At 34.9% G+C, this 14,826-nt stretch overlaps 1 protein-coding gene across 7 annotated transcripts in view; it reads right to left on the bottom strand.

Annotated features, from left to right (window-relative positions):
* cnksr2.L (connector enhancer of kinase suppressor of Ras 2 L homeolog) overlaps positions 1 to 14,826 on the bottom strand; it is a 205,617-nt gene that overhangs the window by 139,125 nt on the left and 51,666 nt on the right. For all 7 annotated transcript variants that reach the window (XM_018245021.2, XM_018245025.2, XM_018245020.2 and 4 more), the window contains 3 exon segments: positions 9,628 to 9,715; positions 4,873 to 4,914; positions 177 to 296 (listed from right to left, as the gene is read on the bottom strand). In XM_018245021.2, the coding sequence (XP_018100510.1) occupies positions 177 to 296; positions 4,873 to 4,914; positions 9,628 to 9,715 (250 nt within the window).

The raw sequence follows: 14,826 nt of genomic DNA, 5'->3' as shown, positions 1-14,826 counted from the left end.
TTTGTACATGAGCAGTGTTTGGCGGTTAAGATACACCTCAGTAACCTTTATCACGGTCTGTGTCATTTAATAACACCACACCAAACAGAAGAGTTCAATGTTATTGCAGCGCCACATGGTAAGCACACTGCTGTTTTACGGTTGATGATTTTGCTCAGTAACGGCTCAATTCTTACCAGTCCTTCGCTTGGCTTGATGTTGGAGAGTTGGATGACTTCCAGATGAGCCGACTGTGAAACCAGCGGGTCAGATGAGAGAGAGATGATGTGATCACAGACACTGGAGAGGGTTTTGCACTAGAAGTAGAAAGTAACATTTAAATACATAATGAAAGTTAATATGACTGAAACCATTTAAAAACTCACACCTGTTTTTCACTAATGTAAAATTCATCCTGTGAACGGTATGCCTCAAGGGAGATTAAAGGAACATTAATCTGATTTTCAAATGCATAAAAAAAAAAAATTACAGTGAAACATAGATGCCTATTTACTTGCCTCTGAAGCCTGCCATTGAGGGGTTCTACTTTGTAGTACTCAATTAAAAGCAAGACAGAAATGCAAAATCAACTTCTTGCCAAGAAAATATAGTAAAAAGAGGCAACAAAAATTTATAGTGTTAACCTACCATATTGTATATGATTAGGCATAGTTAGTTATTTTGAGCTATTCATAAAATATGAAAGAGTAACGATGAGTAAAACTTTTCACCAGGCATAGATTTGTAGCAAAATTCTGTGATTTGCCATCAGTGAATTTTTGTACGAAGCCAATGGCAAATTTTGATGTGAGCAAAAAAACACCTACTGACTTCAATGCATTTCATTAAGTGTTGCCATTTGCAAAATTTCCCATGGTTTTGCTAGTTGTATGGCGAATGGAACAGACACTAATTCATGGAGTCTATCATTTTAGAAAAGGGGACCCATCATCCAAAAAAATTATTCAAAATCCTATTTTATCACATTAGTCAAGCAAAATCAACTTTAATTACACTATATAAATTATTTGAATCTTGCTTCCTTCAGTCTGGGATTTCAAAATTATATCCAGCAGGTAGCAGCCATTTTGTACACACTGTTATTAAGGCAAGCCTTGTATCATCTCAGAATCTTGTTTTTGCACCAGAATGGGGGACCCGATACCCATCCCCATGCACTGGCTACATAATTAAATATGTGGAGAGCAGTGACATCTAAGAAGTGCTGAATGGAAAGTGAAAGTAATTGTTTGCCCCGCCTCTATGTCCAGGGCATAGAGGAGGGGCTGGCAATATTTGATTGACAGCTGAGATTTTTAAATGAGCTTACAACAGCTATAAATGCTTTGATAAAAAAAGAAATTGGATTTCATGTTTAATTTGAAAAGGACTTTTATTTTACAGATTTTTGTGTCTGGGTGACAGGTCCACTTTAAAGACTGAGGCATAAATATACTGTTCTACATAAAAGAAAAGAAAAAAAGAAAAAGTTTATTGATCCGATGTTTCTGTCCCATACAAGGACCTTTTCAGGTTAACTACTGTTTATTTGTTAACTTCTGCCTACTAGTTTAGCTATAATAAGTGATATATACCAAAAGATAACTGAATAAAAGTAAATATATATTATAGTTACAATACCATACATTCCTCAAAATATCTACTTATTGAAGAGGTGTGTTCGTAACAAAGAGTTCTAAGGTGATAATTGATATTTAAAGCAAGAACAAAATACTAGAATTAGAGCCAAGAAGATAGTGCTAAACTATGAATTAAGTGAGACAAAAGTAAATTACAAGGCAAAGCAGGGTGCTATAGGAACATCCTACTGTACCATCACAGTTCTTATAAAATGATATGCTTAAAAAAATAACGTCAATGTTTTTATCGCCTCATTTGCCTATTCACTGAACTCATGTTAAACTAGGAGGCTATACTTCCCAATAAAATCCATTCAGAGTTGCCGCCGCCCAGCTTTGACCTGGATAGCCTGGTTTTGTAAGGGCTGCTCAGGTCAAACCCCCCTGCCTGGTTTTCCTAATTAGCAAATCCGGACAGAACTCTTCTTGAATGATGTGGTGATTGGCACCACCAATTGCTAATTAATAGTCCCACCCCCTTGATGTCACAAGCCTGCCCTCTGACATCACCCATTCTACCCCCAACATCAATTACCTGGCCCCTGCCTGGACTTGTGAAAATTAAAAAGTGGAAACCCCCTAAATCCAATCCATTTGTTTTGTTTTTTTTCACTGGAATTTCAAATACTAGGTGCACTTGCCATTTGTACATAATAAACAATTATGCAATCATATGCAGTACATGACATGAGAGTAAAGAAAGGAAATAGAGTTTCTTTTTTCTTTTTTTTTTTTTAAGCACAGTGGATAACACTATAGTTGAACAAAATCTTTGAATTTATTTAGTCACTTCAGAACTGAAAAGACGTGGGGCCCTAGATCAATCTTGGCACTTGGGTGGCAAGTATAAACTTTCCACTGTCAATTTAAAATCCTTCTACTTGTGATCCTAAACTGATCTTTAGTGCAGATACCTCCATCTTTGTCTCAAAATGCTCTTAACAATTAAAAATTTTGCATTTAAATATGAATCTTATTTATTTATTTTCCAGTATTCTATTGATCCCTGCCCATTCCATTATAATATTGTTTTAATCTAACGAACAGCATACACAAGTAGCTCTATATAAAAATAGTCATACAATATAATCTTAGCACCTATAAACCCTCCAAAACATTTTTTATTTTTCCATTTCTTTATTATTTCTCACCTCACTACAAGAAACTTAAGATACCCTTATTCAGCTAAGGATAACATGTCTCCTTGGTCTGATAGCATCACACTGAGTGTCCTTCTATGAAGTCCGTTTCTAAATCTAGCTGGGCATCCTCTGCCTCAAGTAACAGTTTGGTTTCTTCACACAGATTAATATTGGTTGGTTTGTAACATATTCACACCAGCATAAGTTTGTTAGTTAATAATATTTAATTTTTTTCACACGCCTCAAGTTTCTTGCTATTTAAAACCCCCTATATATCCAAATCAATATTAATTATTAGTAAGATCAGACTACTCCAATCAGAGCTGGCCAGATGAAGGTCAGGTATTTTCAAGAACGTTTATAAAAAGTCACATACTATCTACTGAATCTTTACTGAATCCCGAATCCTCCTGCCAACTATAATAATGCTTTTCCTCAAGTTCATACTCAATCCCTATTTAAATTTCAAGTAAACCTGTATATAAGAATTGGAAAGTAGAGGTTTGCACTAGGTTAAGACATTGATTAAATAAAAGGTTGGTTTAATTCATTTAAGATTAAAATTATATTTAACAGGGTTTTCACCTTCCAAAACTTTTTTCAGTTCAGCTGTTTTTAAGTTAACCAGAAAGAAAGACTTTTTTCAATTACTTTTCATTTCCTATTTGTGACCGTTTTTCCAATATTGAAGTTTATGGTTTTATTTTTGACCTTCTTATGTGACCTTCTTATGTCTTTCTGAAGCAGCTCTGGGAGGAGGGTGACCGACCAATTGATACTGTACGCTAGTTGATATGTTACTTATCTTTGGCCCTGCTGAGCAGAATTCCTGCTGAGATGTAACTTGTTCTTGAAAGGAGCAAGCTCTAGGGATTTAATAGAATACTCAGCAGAAAGTAGAGACAAACACAAAGTATTTTAAGAAATACTTTTGGGTACCTCCCATATCTCCCATTATAACAATTTATCTTACACTAACTTTCACTATTATTTTAATTTGCTATTTAGAAATACTGTAGCTATTTTTTTTTTTTTTTAAATAAATGGTATTTGAACTCCCCATGCAGATCACAAATAATACAGTTCATTTAATTAGAAGCAATGAAAATTTTTCTCATTTTGAGGCTGGTGAAAAACTCAAGAAAATGAAATACTGTCTTGGAAACTCAAGAAAATGAAATACTGTCGTGGAACATACTTCCTGAGGAAATAATGTTTGCATTATGAACCTAAAATCATTACTCATCCACTAAATAAGTCCAGGTTTGGATAAACCAATCTAGATGTAGGGGAAGCAGGTAAAATATTAATATATGCCTATATTTTTATCTTCCAGTTCTGAGGTTTGGGTAATATGACTAGGACATTAGGGGGCCCATTTACTTAGTTCGAGTGAAGGAATAGAGGAAAAATAGTTCGAATTTCGAATGGTCGAATATGGCTACTTCGACCATCGAATGGGCTACTTCGACCTTCAACTTCGAATCAAATGATTCTAACTAAAAATCGTTCGACTATTCGACCAGTCGATAGTCGAAGTACTGTCTCTTTAAAAAATTCTTCGACCCCCTAGTTCGCCACCTAAAACCTACCGAGGCCAATGTTAGCCTATGAGGAAGGTCCCCATAGGCTTACTAACAATTTTCTGATTGAAGGAATATCCTTCGATCGATGGATTAAAATCCTTCGAATCGTTCGATTCAAAGGATTTAATCGTTCGATCGAACGATTATTCCTTCGATCGTAGGAATAGCGGTAAATCACTCGACTTCGATATTTGAAGTCGAAGGATTTTACTTCGACGGACGAATATCAAGGGTTAATTACCCTCGATATTTGACCCTAGGTAAATGTGCCCCTAGGATACATAGATCTAAACAATGTCTTCAGATGAATGTTAAGACATTTTACAAGAGGTATTGTTAAGACCAGGTAACTAAAATTAAGATTTAATTCTGCTTTTATGCTAAAATTGCAGAATTTTAACGTTTTCATTTTCTAAATCTTTCTAAAAAAAAATTGTAGGTCCTTCTGTGTTTTTCTCTTTCTTTCCTCCAACGTCATACTATTACATCCACATTCATTTGAAACTGAAGAAAAATTAAACTCACCACATGAAGAATCTTGTTTTCTGTTTCATACACCGTACATTCCTGGAAAGAGAAGAAATAAAATACAATATTTTGTTTAATGGAACCACAATAGCTACAGCAAGAAAGCTGAAACGTATTGCCCCACCCACAACAATTTTGCCACAAATGAGTAAAGGCAAAAAATCTAAGGGACTAACATTTTAGCTTTTTTTTTTTTTCTCCAGCAATGAACATTTATACAGTTTCAAGAAGAAAGAAGACAGATGCAACAAAAATGTCTAGAAAAAATTCTCCAACACAAATATTTTTTCCAAAATATTTTGAAATATTTTGAGACTTCACAAAAGCATAATGTTGCCCCATTTGAGCCAAGTAATTTGTTGTTTCCAATTACATCAAGAACGTTCACACTCATTGCAATAATATGATTTTATACTGTCACTGATGTAATTAGTTCAACTAAATAAGGTGTAAGACAGTCCCAACAACAGGGGGGACATATAGTATGCACATCTCTGTACATCAATACAGTTCTGCTCTGCAGCTCTCAATTCATGAAGTGCCCTCTTTTTGCACTTAAAACTATTAACTACAAAAACAGGTATTTATAACTGTCATCATAAATATCACATTCGAGTGTGATTATCCTTTATCATTCCTGCAAGCTATGATACATTTAATTTAGAACTTGAGGTATGGGAGCCATTATTCTAAACCAGTTATCCAGAAAGCTCTGAATTACGGGAAGGCCATCTCCCATATTTTGTTTTATCCAAATAATTCAAATTTCCCTTTTCTCTGTAATAATCAAAATAGTACCTTGTACTTTATCCATACTAAGATATAATTAATTCTTATTGGAGGCAACCCCAGTCTATTGGGTTTAGTTAATGTTTACATTAGGGATGCATCGAATCCAGGATTCGGTTCGGGATTCGGCCTTTTTCAGCAGGATTCGGATTCGGCCAAATCCTTCTGCCCGGCCGAACCAAATCCAAATCCTAATTTGCATATGCAAATTAGGGGTGGGGAGGGAAATTGCGTGACTTTTCGTCACAAAACAAGAAAGTAAAAACATTTTCCCCTTCCCACCCCTAATTTGCATATGCAAATTAGGGCTCTGATTCGGTTCGGTATTCGCCCGAATCTTTCACAAAGGATTCGGGGGTTTGCCCGAATCCAAAATAGTGGATTCGGTGCATCCCTAGTTTACATGATTTTATAGTAGAAGGTCCAAATTACGAAAAAGATCCATTTTCAGGAAAAACCCAGGTCCCGAGCATTCTAGATAACAGGTCCCATGCCATTTATATAGTAGAGCTGCACAAATAAATAATATGAAAAAATAATAAATATAGCTAAATAGGTAGTGTACATTGCAAAACACACTTAGTGGTTCCCATTATTGTAATATGTACTTCTGTCTGAACTATGGGCCTTTGGGTACATAACATCTTTTACTATCAATATCTTGTAATACTGTCCTCATATTGCTCTACATCTATGATTCCTTCCATTCTGTTTACCTAAAGCTGCAACGCTACCCTTCCTCCTTCTACAGGATCCCAGCCAGGCACTTCTGTCTGGAGTCAGTGAAGTCCTCTAATGTCAACATTATCACAAAGTGATTTCTTTAAAGGGTATATAAACTCAAAAATAAAAGGTTTGCCTAGTAAAGAAAATCTAATTCTAATCAAATTTCCAATATACATGCATTAGTTCTTTGTAATTGTAACCTCCTCACAAAGCAGTACTTGTGTTTTATTTTCTGTTCTTTTACTATTTATTAATTTAATCAAGTGGACCTCGTGCTATCATGACTTCACTTGCTAAACGTTCTCACTACCAATAATCCTCTGAAAGGAGAATTAAGAATTCATTCTTTCACTACATCTGTAGAGCAGGTTACAGTAACCTGAGAGAACTGTCAGATAGCAGAATATCATGCTGTGCATAATTGCTATGCAAATATAAAAACTTGACATTTCAAACAAAAAACTTACCAAAAGAACAATGCTTTCAGTTTATACTACTCGCACAATGGAAAAAAAAGATTCCATAAAAGTATTTTGATCTACCAGTCATAAATGCCAAATGATTTTAGGGCGAAACAAAAAGCTTAAGAAAAGGTCTTTCTATAAGACCCCCATGAAGGTTCCATTATAAAGATGTATCTTGATGAACAGAAGACGATTGTTTGCTTTATCACAGAACATATTCTAATTCTTTGTAATTTTTTTTACTTTTAGGCTAAAAAAAAAAAAAAAAAAACCAAGGCCAATACTGGCATACTCATTAACGAATAATAATTTGACTTGTTTTTGAAATAAGAATCTATATGTAGGTTTAAAAATTATCCACACTGAAGGAGGTAAGCATCTAGTCTAAATATTATGTTTCAAAAGCTTAATGATGCTTGGTCCATCTAATTGAGACACCACGAAAGGGTCTTTGAGATTATTTGATTGTTCCATTATGCTATTGAATTCATTTAGAAGTGTAATTGTCTTGTGGAAAACTAAAATTGCATAATATAGTTATTGAAATTGTCCAGCAACTGCCACAGACTGGCATTCTATAGCACCATGTTTAACATGGCTTGGACCCAAGACATCCTCCATTTTTCACTAAACATAAACCTTGACTGACACGGTCAGGAAATTAGTAATCGTTGACTCATTACCCCAAATTACTTTCTTACTCTCAATTAATGGTCTAGCTTTGTGCCAAACAAACAAAAAGAAATTTTTTTTTTATCACATTAGCCTTGGTCATAAAACATTTCTAAACAGCCTTTCTACTCCATAAAAGCTTTTGTGATGTTCATGCCATACAGTTGTTGTTGAAAGTGAGTCACAGCGGCACCGCAGAAGTTCTAAAGCAAGTTACAAGGTGTTGTTTTTGTCATTTTTAAGAACAAGATACGTTTTGCATTTCTTATTGTATGTATGTATTATATACAAAAAAAACCCTATGGGCTTTAAAATATTATAATTTGTAGTATTATTATAATTATAATAATACAGGTATGGGACCTGTTATCAAGAATGCTCAGAATCTGAGGTTTAACGGAAAACAGATCTGTAAGTAATTTGGATCTACTAGAAAATCATGTAGGGGCACATTTACTTTGCTCGTGTGAAGGAATAAAATTTCGAATGTTTTTTTTTGGCTACTTCGACCATCGAATTGGCTACTTCGACCTTCGAATCGAACGATTCAAACTAAAAATCGTTCGAATATTCGACCATTTGATAGTCAAAGTACTGTCTCTTTAAAAAAAAAAAAAACTTCGACCCCCTACTTCGCCACCTAAAACCTACCGAGGTGCAATCTTAGCCTATGGGGAAGGTCCCCATAGGCTTTCCTATGTTTTTTTTGGTCGTAGAAAAATCGTTCGATCGATGGATTAAAATCCTTCGAATCGTTCGATTCGAAGGATTTAATTGATTTTTCATTCGTTTGAACTAATTGCGGTAAATCCTTCGACTTCGATATTCGAAGTCGAAGGATTTACATTCGGCAGTTGAATGTCGAGGGTTGATATCGATATGTAAATCTGCCCCGTAAACATTAAATTAACCCAATAGGCTGGTTTTACTTCCAATAAGGATTAAAGCGCTATATAAATAAATGATGATGATTAACGGGCTTCCAAATAATGGATCCCATACCTGTATTATTATTATATTTGATGTGTAATAAAATAGTAATAGTAGTAATAAAATTATTTTGAAACTTATGTAGAATAGCTTTTGTGTATAACTGGCCTGTCTGCAAATTCATGGAAAACTGTATAAATTCACAAGATCAGCGAAACTTCAGTGATCTGATCAGCTGGGGCACAATTCAGAAGCCAACTTTTAACAAAAATATTAACAAGAAATCTGTAAAAAGAGAAGGATATAGTGAACATTTCCATCCTATGTGTATATGATATACTTCAGTAGCAATCAATCTTGCCTATTCAAGTATCACAAAATCATGGCTTCAGCAGTAATATTTTTTGATATTTTTATTTTTCTGTGATGTATTTTTGGTACATTCCAAACATCTAAAAACAAATCTGATTATTAAACAAGAGTTCAATGAATTCCCACTTTAAATGCACCCACCAGTAGAATCTAAATTTATCTTGCATTTATAGTTTAAAACAAATTTTGCTGCCATATATAGAATGTTGGTTACTTATGTATGTTCAAGCTTGAGTAACTCATTTGTAATACACATTTCTACCATAAACAATTATCCACAAATGTCATTACTATAGTAGCAATGCTCTCCTCTTCAAAAAAAAAAATCATGCAAGAAAATGTGGAATTTTGCTAAAGAGAATAAAATACTTATAAGGAATATGTATTATGCTTCTGTTCATAGAAATTTTAGTTAATCAGGCGTCCCAACACAAAAACGAAAAAAGGGAGAGTTCGCTTATGCCAAGCAGCTAAACAATGTTTGGTTTACAGTGATCACCTCTGTACTCAATGTTCCACCTAGATATTTAGCTTTCGACACCCTAACTTAAATGGCATTGCTAGGTTGCTAGGTATCAGGAAGATACAAATACTCAAATGCCAACAGCTCTGTAAGCAAAATATACATTATTTGTATCCAGGATAATTCATATTCAACATCAGATCTTGTTATTTGAAGTGTTTTGGGTAGAGAACCTGGTAAAGTTTTTTTTTTTTTTTTTTTTGAGAGAACCTAAAATTGTTGTACAATGTGTTGCATTAACCATTACAAAGGTTCTTTATCATGCCATATACAGACCTGCTGAACAATTGTTGTTAATTCCAAGCACAGCTGAATTACATTATTTCTTGTGACGGAGTAATCTGTCACAGCAGCAAATGGCGATCTGTAAAAATACAACACATTTTTAGCATTTCGATTTTCTAGCATACATAGAATTAAAATAATCTACAGAAAACACAACATGCAATGACAAGGTCATCTAATCTAGCATTAATAATGCTGCTTTAGAAGATTATGAATTTATCACACAGAGTTTCAGATATAGATTTATACAGCAGGCATGGTGAAATGCAGGAGATACATTAAACGACTAAAAAAACAAAGACAAAAAGACATTGCATAACAAAAATCTACACAAAGAAATAATTGGCTGTCAATACAAAGCATTGGACCTAGTCCTCAAATCTCATTTGACCTTGCCTGTGAAGAGTTACTTATAACATCCACATAAGAAAATCCTAAGAATGTTACTCAAAGAATACACAGTCCCATACTCATCCAGACAGCACAGAGCCATTGGAAGCAATATATATATATATATATATATATATATATATATATATATATATATATAAGGAGCCATAGGACTTGACAAATAAATACACTAATACACTCCAGTCCATAATGAACACTGCTGCGAGGCTCATACACCTCAGCAACCGCTCCTCCTCTGCCTCGCCATTCTGTCAATCCCTGCACTGGCTTCCGTTACCTTTCAGAATCAAATTCAAATTAATGACACTGACTTTCAAAGCACTTCACAACTCTGCTCCACCCTACATCTCTGAACTCATCTCTATATACTCACCCACTCGCTTACTACGCTCCTCTACTGACCTGCTACTCAACTCTTCTCTCATTACCTCCTCACATGCTCGCATTCAAGACTTTGGAAGGGCTGCACCCCTCCTCTGGAATGCTCTCCCACGGTCTGTCCGACTTTCTCCCAACCTTTCTGCTTTCAAAAAATCTCTGAAAACGCACTTCTTTCGAGAAGCCTACCCTCACTCTGCTTAACGACCAAACGCAACACCACATTTCTCACCCACTTACTTCTATTTTGCCCACTCCCACACCTTGTGTATTACGCCCTTCCCTTTAGACTGTATGCCTATGCATAGGGCCTTCCTCACCTCTTTGTACCTGTATTGATTGTGATGTTTGTTACTCCATATATTCTATATATGTAATTCATGTGATGTAGTTGTATAATCACATTTACTTTACAGTGCTACGCAATATGTTGGCGCTATATAAATACATGTTAATAATAATAAAAATAATTGTACGAACCAAACTAAATCTGCTAATAATTACGTATATATGACTTTCTTTCTCCTATATAAAGATAACTAAATACAAGTATTAGGAAGAACTAAGGAGATTGGAATGTGCTATCTGGTGGGACCGCCTACAAATACAATATTTTCTAAACAGCGGTGTGATTAAAACTCGCAAAAATGATACCACTTCTCAGTTCAGTCCAGCCACCTGCAACAATTGCATTTTTTTATTAATACAGTAAAAATGGAAATACTTTTGAATTATTTGCATTCTTCTTCTGACTCTCTCCAGCTTTGACACCATCAAAACAACAAATGCTCTATAAGTCTACAAATGTATTGTTAGTGCTGCTTTTTATTATTCATCTTTCTATTCAGGCCTCTTCATATTCCAGTCTCTTATTCAAATGAATGCATAGTTGCTAGGGTAATTTGGACCCTAGCAACCAGATTATGGAAATTGCAAACTGGGGAGCTGCTGAATAAAAATGCTAAATAACTCAAAAACCCCAAATAAGGAAAACCAAATGCAAATTGTCTTAGAATATCACGCTCTACATCATACTAAAAGCTAATTTAAAAGTGAACAAGCCCTTTAAAATGTTGCATGGATTATTAGAGAGTAAGGACAGTTTGGGTCATATAGTAAGTGAATCATAACTGTGGGGATTAGGGTTGGAAATAGGTAAAGAATACCCAGAGAATATGAGCACTGCCCTCAAGCATACTATGGAAGTGAGCAATTCCTCATTTCAACAGTATGTGTAAAATGGATTGAGCTCGACTTTAAAGTACAAGTCAACCGAAAATAAAAATTTGCCTAATATAAGAAAATATCATTCTATGCAACTTTCCAATCTATATTATTACAATTTTCCTTTAGTCATTTGTATATGTATTGCTATTGAAAGCTGTGTTACTCTGCCCCTATTTATTCCCTGCCCCGGTGGCTGAGACTGCTGATACAATGAAATACAAGGCAGCTGATTAACAGACCTGTCTTTGCTGGAGAACGAAGACTTTTGCAAAATTGTTTAAAAAATAACAACCAGGACCCCAGAAGACTGGACTAAGACGTTGATATCCACACATAAAATTTAAACTAATAGTGCAACTTGAGAAATTACTTATAAAATACTTTCAAGGTGGCATATCACCCCAAAACGTAAAAATGCTATACACCCAGACTCTTCCCCACAGCGCTTTAGAGGGTGTGGAGAAGTGGGTGATTATAAACCTTCTTGCCCGATAGTAGAAAACTTCTGGAAAGACATAGTCCAAATAGCCTCATTAATACTAAAGGTCTATCTAATATGCTGCCCAAAACATATTTTACTGAATTACCCCTTATCCTGGTCTACCAAAAGACACTAACTTTTTATTGCTACAATTATGGGCTGCATATAACACAATATGTTTCTAGACTTAATTATATGGAAGAAATGTTGTATCTAACTACAATAAATGAAGACAACAGGGAAGTCCACATGACAAGATGGCAACTGTGGAAAGAATTTAAACACTGTTCTACTTTTCCACTACAAATTACTCAATCTGGAACTATCACACAAACTTAAACTATTAATATAGGATAGATAGTAGTGATGTGCGGGCCGACATGAGGCCCGCAGGACCCGCAGGTCGGGCGGGTTCGGGCAGACCCCTGGACAAAATGCTCTCCCTGCCCGCGACCTAGTACTGCCGGCTTCCGGCACCGGAATTTATAGACTTCCGCCTGCCCCGCCCCTTTTGTGACCTCACTGCAGGGCGGGCGCGGGGGTCTATAAATAAAGGGGAGCAGCGGGCCCGGGTTGGATGCGGGTAGGGAGTGGGTGGGTTAGGGTTGGGTGCGGGTCGAGAAATTCAAAACCCGCACATCAATAATAGATAGGTATAGATAACCCCAGAACAAGTTTAGCTATCTTAAACAAGATAATATCAAACCGATTTGTATTCTGTAAACTGATAAATATCAGATATTCTGATAATATGTAAGTTGGAATATACAAAACGTTTTTGTATGAGGTTTCATTTATTTGCCTGTGTTTTCCCTTTTTTCTTCCTTTTTTTTGTTGTATTCCGTATTTTGTTTTTCTTTTCCTTTTATTATTGTTGTATTCCGATTGCATATCAGTGTATTTGCATTTAAACACTAAAGATACAACTTATGCACCAACAAAACATGCAACAGAAAAGAATAATTACAAAACTGGACATTTATTTGTAATGTTTTGAAATGAGTGTGATTTATTGTTAAATAAATAAAAAGAGAGAAGTAAAAAAAAAGTAACAACCAGGTGTTAAGCAAATGCTGCTATCAATAGTAAATGTTTTTACAAATAACTTTAAAAGCACTGACAATTTTTATTACATGTATATTGGAAATTTACTTAGAATTATGTTTTCTTGTATTAGGCAAAATTGTTATTTTGGGGTTGACTTGCCCTTTAAGGGGCCTATTTATCATGCTGATTAAAAAGGTGGAGATAAGTATTAATGGTGATGTTGCCCAGAGCAACCAATCAGCAATTAGATTTCAAAACAAAAGCAAAGATTATGATTGGTTACTTTGAGCAACATTACTGATAATGCATGATAAATAGATGCCTTCTGATTCTGATCCTCGTATAGTTAATGTGGTTTTTCAATTATTGTTACTTTACTATCTCTACGTTTACGTTATGGCTTGATGATATATACAGTATATAGTGCAGTAAGATAGATTTTGCCCTTATTATATAGAACTGGAACAAAACTATCCTCCCACGATTATGAATTTCTTGTTATTTGACATTTATCACAATGTCTATTAGGGGCAGGTTTAGCAAAGTGTAAGATTAGAGCTCTACTAATTTCTATGGGATTTTAAGAGGCATAGTTATCAAATGGTGAACTCGAACACCGATTGAAAAACATGCCTTTTATTATGGTGAGCTGTAATCTTACGCTTTTTTTAATCTGCCCCTCAGTCTATTCAACCCCTTCCTTTCTTTCTAATATGACTTTTAGGCAAACTTTCTTGCTAGTTTGGATATATCTACCTTTATTTCTGAGCAATGGCTTTATTTTAAAGGCTCATCACTTTGCATCTGAGGATCACCATGTATACTATATATAACTTATAGATGTGAGTCTCAGACTATTTGAGTTCAAGACTACCTTTGGGAACAAACACTTGGTCAAGTCACAATTAGTTCATAACAATAAACAGGCATCTATAAATATGGTGGTGTCAGCTTTTTAAGCCATTGTTTTTAAGAACAGTAAATAGATATTCACACCATAAATCTCCCTCTAATTGAGATTCCAGTAATATCTAAGAGCACTTACTAACTGGCCTTAAGACTACGGGCCAGTCAGCTCTACCGTCTGGGAACCACTATCATATTTGTTAGGGCTTCAGGTAAAACCAACATATTGCTAGGTATGTGACCCATGTGCGACCTGCAAGCCAACTATATTAAGACAAGAAGTACAAAATAAACATATAATGTAAATCTCTATTATCTTCTATAGCTCTATAAAATGTAAAACAAAAGTGATACAAGAAAACTTCAGCAGGAAACCAGTGGGCAGAAACAGCCAGCATCAGCAGAAATCAGATATTGCACATCTATTATTCATAAACATTCCATCCCATAAAATAAGAAATATTACATATATTTAAACAGTATCAAAAAATGTACTTTATTTGTGAAATACAGTATGTGCTGTAATATTCTTTATTTACAGTGAGCTTTATACCAAGAACATTTACCTGTTTTAACCAGTGTTTTGACTGGACTGGACAAACACTAGAGACCAAGATGGTGCTTTAACCTTCTGTAAAAACCTGGAACCCTCAAAAGCAGCCTTTGTTTGCTCTCAAACTATGTGCTTTAGAAATAAAGGTTCTATAGGCTACTCAAAGACTAGACGTACAATAATTTGC

The sequence above is a fragment of the Xenopus laevis genome, chromosome 2L (assembly GCF_017654675.1).
Source record: "Xenopus laevis strain J_2021 chromosome 2L, Xenopus_laevis_v10.1, whole genome shotgun sequence".
NCBI classification, from domain to species: Eukaryota; Metazoa; Chordata; class Amphibia; order Anura; family Pipidae; genus Xenopus; species Xenopus laevis.
This window is presented reverse-complemented; position numbering and strand designations above follow the sequence as displayed.